The 6,000-nt window shown below is 46.7% G+C and overlaps 1 protein-coding gene across 2 annotated transcripts in view; it reads right to left on the reverse strand.

Moving 5' to 3' along the window:
* The window catches only part of LOC147634654 (phosphatidate cytidylyltransferase 1-like), an 84,262-nt gene extending 79,554 nt beyond the window's left edge, over positions 1-4,708 (reverse strand). For both annotated transcript variants that reach the window (XR_015266772.1, XM_086803791.1), the window contains exons 1-3: positions 4,298-4,708; positions 3,900-4,138; positions 3,621-3,772 (exon numbers count right to left, since the gene is read on the reverse strand). Coding sequence is in view for 1 of the 2 variants with exons in the window: in XM_086803791.1 (XP_086659917.1) it covers positions 3,621-3,772; positions 3,900-4,138; positions 4,298-4,375 (469 nt within the window). In the remaining variant the exon portion in view is untranslated. The remainder of the gene's footprint in view (positions 1-3,620; positions 3,773-3,899; positions 4,139-4,297) is intronic.
* Between the last annotated feature and the right edge of the window lie 1,292 nt (positions 4,709-6,000).

The following is a 6,000-nucleotide window of genomic DNA, read 5'->3' on the forward strand; positions in this document are numbered from 1 at the left end:
AGCCTTCCCTTTGCCCGAGTTACGGCCTTTCGACCGTTGGCCAGTAAAGGCCTCCGAACCTCCACCCTGAGGAGGGTTCGTGAATCGTTCCTCCTGGTCCAGGACCATGGGCACAAACTCCTCCCACGTGATGGTGCTGAGCCTGCCACTGGTAATCAAAGAGGAGTAAAATGCTGAGTACGAAGAGGGCAAGTGTGACAGCAACGTTATGGCCATGTCCTCTGACGACATCTCCTTCCCAGCCTGAAGAATTTCCTGCTGAAGAGCCTGCAGCTTGTTAATATGCTCCCGCATCGTCGACGACTTTGCAGGGCTCATAACCCGCATCTGTACTTCCAAGGAAATCCTCTTCATGGGCGATACCCTGTTGTAAAGTGAGGCCAAATGCTGCCATATACCTCTGGCCAGCGTCATATGCTTTACATGATTGATTACCTGTGGTGTGCAGTTGAGAAAGATAAACGAACGGACCCTGGCATTGACACGATCCCACATCTGTGTCTGGGCCTCCCGGTCCTTCCCGATCGACGATAACCCCCCTTCCTCTACTTCCGGCCGTGGAACACCAACAACGACGAAATCGGCGAGGTCGTAAGACTCCAGAACGGATTCCATCATCACCTTCCATATGCCGTAGTTGCTCCCGTCCAACTGACGGTCCACCGGGAACGTGGGGAGTGTCGGGATCTTCACATGTCTCTCGGCCATCTCAAACAGATCTGCCATAGCGGGGATGTACTCTGAAAAGGGTGGGTGGGTGGGAACAAAGAAGAACTAAAACCTACAAGTGGCTGTCCAGCAAATCAGCCCGCCTTCCTCTTGCTTCTCCTCTTCCCGATCAGCCCAAAACAGTCCACCAATCAGCCACAAAACAGTCCCCCTCTTGCTCACACGAATCCCAAGACCTATCTAGAGCCTAGGGCTCTGATACCATGTCAGAATACGCAGCGGAGATGATGACCAAATCTCGGAACACAAGAGCAAAAACGCAGGCAGAAAAACAGCACAAGAGAGAGAGAGATGTAGGCGTGTAACTCTGCTCTATATACACAAGAAGATCCCGAATATGATACAAATAAGGTATGGGGGCTGGGGGCCTATATATACATCCCTGGGAGGGCAGTCGGCCAGCAGATAAAGTGCCCACGACTGCTGAATAGGTCCCACGACTGCATAAATGCAGTCGGCCAGCAGATGCATGCCCACGACTGATGAAATCCAGTCGGCCAGCAGCCCAGTAGCCCACGACTGATGAACATCCACAACAAAGGCCCTGGTGTATAAAACTGGACAGGAGATGACTTCTAACAACTGAGCGGGAAACTTGCCCCGCCCTATTTATTCAGAAACAATCCACAGGCACGCTCGCCAGGATCAATACATCAATAAATACAAAAGCAAACAAATATGCCAATGTAGTATCCAAGTCGTCGTCAATGTCGAGGCACGAGATCTCTGATGCCGAGCACACCACGGGGATGTCAAAATACACAACGGAAATGATAACCAAACTTGGGTCCACGAGCAAGTAGAGTGCAGAAAATAGACAGCACAAGAAACACTGAGAGATAGGCGTGTAAACTCTTTTCTATACACAAGATCCCGTACAAAACTGAATGAGAAAATGGTGAGGAACATGGGGCCTATTTATATGCCCCATGGATGGGGTCGGCCAGCGCTTGAGGGCTCTCCACGACTGCATAAAGCAAGTCGGCTAGCAGAAAATATCTCCACGACTGTACAAAACAGGTCAGCCAGCATCAAAACCTCCACGACTACATCATAGGCAGTCGGCCAGCCACCAGGAGCACGAGGTGCAGTCGGCCAGCACCAGGGGCTCCTGCCATCGACAGTACCTTCTTCATCGACAGTACCTCCCCTTCCTCTGCTTCCGGCCGTGGAACCCCGATTGTCTCTATGCCTTCTTCCACCTATCTGGTGTCCAAGCAAGGGTTCCATCGTGTGAAATAGAACTAGGAGGACCAAATAGTTACAAGTTTAGTAGAGGGGGATGTCATGTGCAAGACGTGTGCATACTCATTCCAAAAGCTAATCCCTGAGATGCAACCGATAAAAGACTTGATCTTAGAGCTACAGTGGCAATCATAGACTAGTGGAGGGCTATAGGTGGGCCAACACCCTGTCGGCCAGATGATGAAAGTCATGGACCTATCGGTAGCTTTGGTGTTTTTGTTGGTCCATGTAGCTAGCCGACATTAAGTCAGCCAATCGCATAGTTCCTCCAGGGCCTATAAAAGGGCAACCTAGTGCTCATTATTGGTGATCTCGTTCCTTGTGGCAATGTGGTCATAGACTAGGATTAGATAGGAGCTTTTCCACCTTTTTAAGGACAGTCAAAGGCTAGCCAAGATGTACACCTTTTTGAACTATATGAATATATTGAAACTCAGCTATCTCTCTCTCTTCTCTCCATCTCTTGCTTGTGTTTTGCATCACGTTGTTCCAAGATTATGTTTAGGACTGAAAGAAGACTCCCAAAGCCACCGCATGTGATATTGATATCAGAGCTTCAAGTTGATTCTGAGATATTGTTTGTGCCAATGTCCGACCCACCCACCCAGCCACACACTAACGCACCCATCCGCCGAACAATCTCTTATAGCTATTTATGTGTGTATGTGGTAACCAGTGATGTCATTGTCCTTGCCATGTGTCATTGCCCCCTTTTATGTGATGTGTCAAAGATAAGGCTACTAACCTATAAAAGCATGTACTTGATGTAAGGTTATCAACCAATTAACAAGATCATTGAGTCGTGGAATCACTATCCCTCTCTCTTTCAATTTGTCATTTTCTCTCACTCTCACTCTATCACACACTTCACCACAGATCTCTTCAAGCCTCCATGGGTGCTAGCTCTACTAACCGTAACCCCAATTTCCCACAGTAGTCTTGAATCTTTCAACACTTCGTAATGCCTGGAGAAAGGTTGACCACATAACAACGGTCACTCGATGCCACCAAGATACATAATCTCTGAACAAGAGAAGACCCAATATAATTATGAGTACTATCATCATCAAACAAAACATGCAAAGAGGTTGCCATGACTTCACCTAACGGATTAAATTACGTGCCCCATGTTAAGACAACAATTCTTACAATTTTTATTGAAGGAATAGACATCAATACTATGGATGAGTGGATTACCAAACCACAACCTTTTTTTCTTCCTCCTCTCCTCTCCTCCCTCCCTCCCTCGACCTCCATACCTCACCTGCCTAGCCTACGCACTACCCTCCCGCCATGGCTCCAGCTGTTTCAAAAAAACCATAAATATGTTGCCAGAATTGCCATCGCAAGTTTGAATGAATTTGACTCTCTCTTGGTTCTCCATTAAGCTACCTTCCCTCTAGTGCTAAGAGAGAGTTAATTGTTTTTTATAACCAGGGTGCTGACTAAAACTGCGTGAAAATGGCATGGAGCCTGCTCTACCCCTTCACCGACTGCCCTAAGGGTGTAAATTCATGTTTGTAAGCCCAAAAGAATTTGAGTACAACACTTTAGGAGCAGGGAGGGCAAAAAATATGTACAAGACACCATCTTCTTACAACTTCACATGTTTGAAAACATCAGGCACACAAAAGAAGAGCTCTTACCAGCAATGTACAAAAAATAACAAATGAGCATGTGGTACTTGATGAATCCACTGAAAATTTGAGTTAGAAGCCTGTCAGAGGAAATGGCACTAACAAGCTGTTTACTGAGGAAGCGTCCATACACATACACCATTGCTGTGAAAAAGAAATGCCTACAAAAAGATCATTCGTACTCAGACTTCGCCTTTGAATATACAAAGCTAGGGTTATCAGGTATAGATTCTAGAGCTTCCATGTGAAAGAAGCAAGGGTTGAAGGGCAGGGTTTCATGACACGAACCAGTTGAGCAGGCGAATTCCAGGTAGCTGCTTCTCCCTTTGGGAATGGGCTGCCAGGGTGAAAAGCTCTCTGGCCATGAAAATCTGTATGACCACAATCATTCCCCAGATGTAGAGATGGCCCGTGTATAGGATGAGGATGAAGCCACCGATCATCCATACTGTTGAGAGGGTACGTATTCGGAATTTTCGATACTTTTCACGATCGTCTACCAAGAGATGATTACCGTTTGCTTCGTTCTGAAGAGAGAAAAAGCACCCCACAAAAAACATGAACTTTCTGTTCAAACTCTGACATGAAGCTGCGGGGAGACTTGATCTGCTTTCTTCAGAACAACGCGAATATCCATGAAACTTCTATGCAAAATGATGAAATTCTGCTGCGAATGGTAAACTTACTCTGCTTTCTTCGGCAGCACGCCTGCGAATGCGATGTCGTATGGACTGTGACAATACGGTGCTTCTGGCCCGCAACATTTAGGGTTTCTTTGCCTTTGTCTGCTTTTCACTGTCTCCAGCTAGAGTTACTATCCGCTAGAGCTTCTCTACTCTTTATCCCGCTAGGGCTTCTCTCTCTGTATCCTGCTAGGGCTTCTTTTCAGTGTTTTCTGCAAGCTCGATAAATGTCTCCTCAACGAGTGAGATTGGGCAGCTGGAGAGAGCTGAGAAGAGGAGCTGGAATGCACGGAAATCTAGCTTCTCCAAACGCTAATCTTGAGGCGTGTAGAGTGCTAATGCGGAGGTAGATGAGACCACGTAGGTAAAGGACAGTTTGGAGGGAAGGAGAAAACGAAGCGAAATCATGCTTGCGCTTTCCGTAATTTATTTTGTACTCGTATATGTGGACCAAGGAAAGAAATGCAGCCACTATGCACCCCAACAAAACTATGGTGCATTTATTAATTTTCCACTCTTTTGACAAGTGTCGTTTTTTTCTTTCTTTCATTTATGTACTCCTCTCCTTCGTTTGTGCATGGCATCTTTCTCTCCTGGTCATCTACAGCTGCCGATTTTTTGAGGTGTCTTCTTCAATGCTCTCCTTCGTCTGTGGATGGTGCACATCACCTTATTCTCCGGATTGTCTGTGCAGTTGCCGGTTGCTCCTTCGTTTGTGCATGACGTCTTTCTCTCCTGGTCGTCTGCAGCTACCGGTTGCTCGAGGTGTCTTCTTCAGCGCTCCCCTTCGTCTGTTGCATGGCGCATGGTGCCTTCCTCTCTAGGTCGTCTGCAAGCAAGCTGCCAGTTGATTGTGGTGTCTTCTTCAGGGCTCCCCTTCGTCCGTGCATGGCGCCTTCCTCTCTCCAACGTCTTTGTTTCGGGTCATCTACAGTTGCCGGTTGCGTCTGCTATCTTCTTCAGCGTTCGTGCACAATTGTCGGCCATGCTGCATGTGCTGTTCTCGAAACTTCATTTCTTTTCCCAGTTTTATGTTCTTGTTGTCATGTCGCACTGGTAAACCTTTCTCTCTGTCATGCTTATCCACCCCAAATCTTTTGTGGGGGTTGCAATAAATAATTATAGAATATAACCTTAATCTGGTTTTGTGGCGGTTGTAATAAATAATTATATAATGTCCTTTTGCATGTGAACGCGGACACGTGTAACGTTCGCATGCATTGTTGCATGTGAACGCGGACACATGTAACGTTATTTGTGGTTGTCATCGTCTTTCTTTCCTGTCTTCTGGAACCTGTGGTCGGGTTAGTATGGCCGACTTCTGCGATGGTTCGGTGTGCTTCTTCGCGGAATTCTGCGATGGTATACCCGATTTCGTTGTCGAATCTGTGATGGTATGCTCCTCCTCGTCTATCTTTCCTGTCTTCTGGAACCTATGCTCAGGTTAGTATGGACAACTTCTCTGATGTTATGGCCGACTTCTGCGATCTTATTACCGATTTTGGCATGGTATGGGATGGTCACGTGCTTTTTGTGGATGGAGTTATGGAGCGAGTCATCAGGTGATTCCTTTCGTTGTTTTTCTGAAGAGTTCATCAGCGTTTTGCCTGCTTGTGGCTCTTCTCGAATGGTATGGGCAGCTGTTTATCTTCACGTCCTTCTGGACTTGCACATTAGGTTTCTTCTGCCTATTTAATGAACTGTCT

The sequence above is a fragment of the Cibotium barometz genome, chromosome 10 (assembly GCF_041138505.1).
Source record: "Cibotium barometz isolate CiBa-2024 chromosome 10, ASM4113850v1, whole genome shotgun sequence".
NCBI classification, from domain to species: Eukaryota; Viridiplantae; Streptophyta; class Polypodiopsida; order Cyatheales; family Cibotiaceae; genus Cibotium; species Cibotium barometz.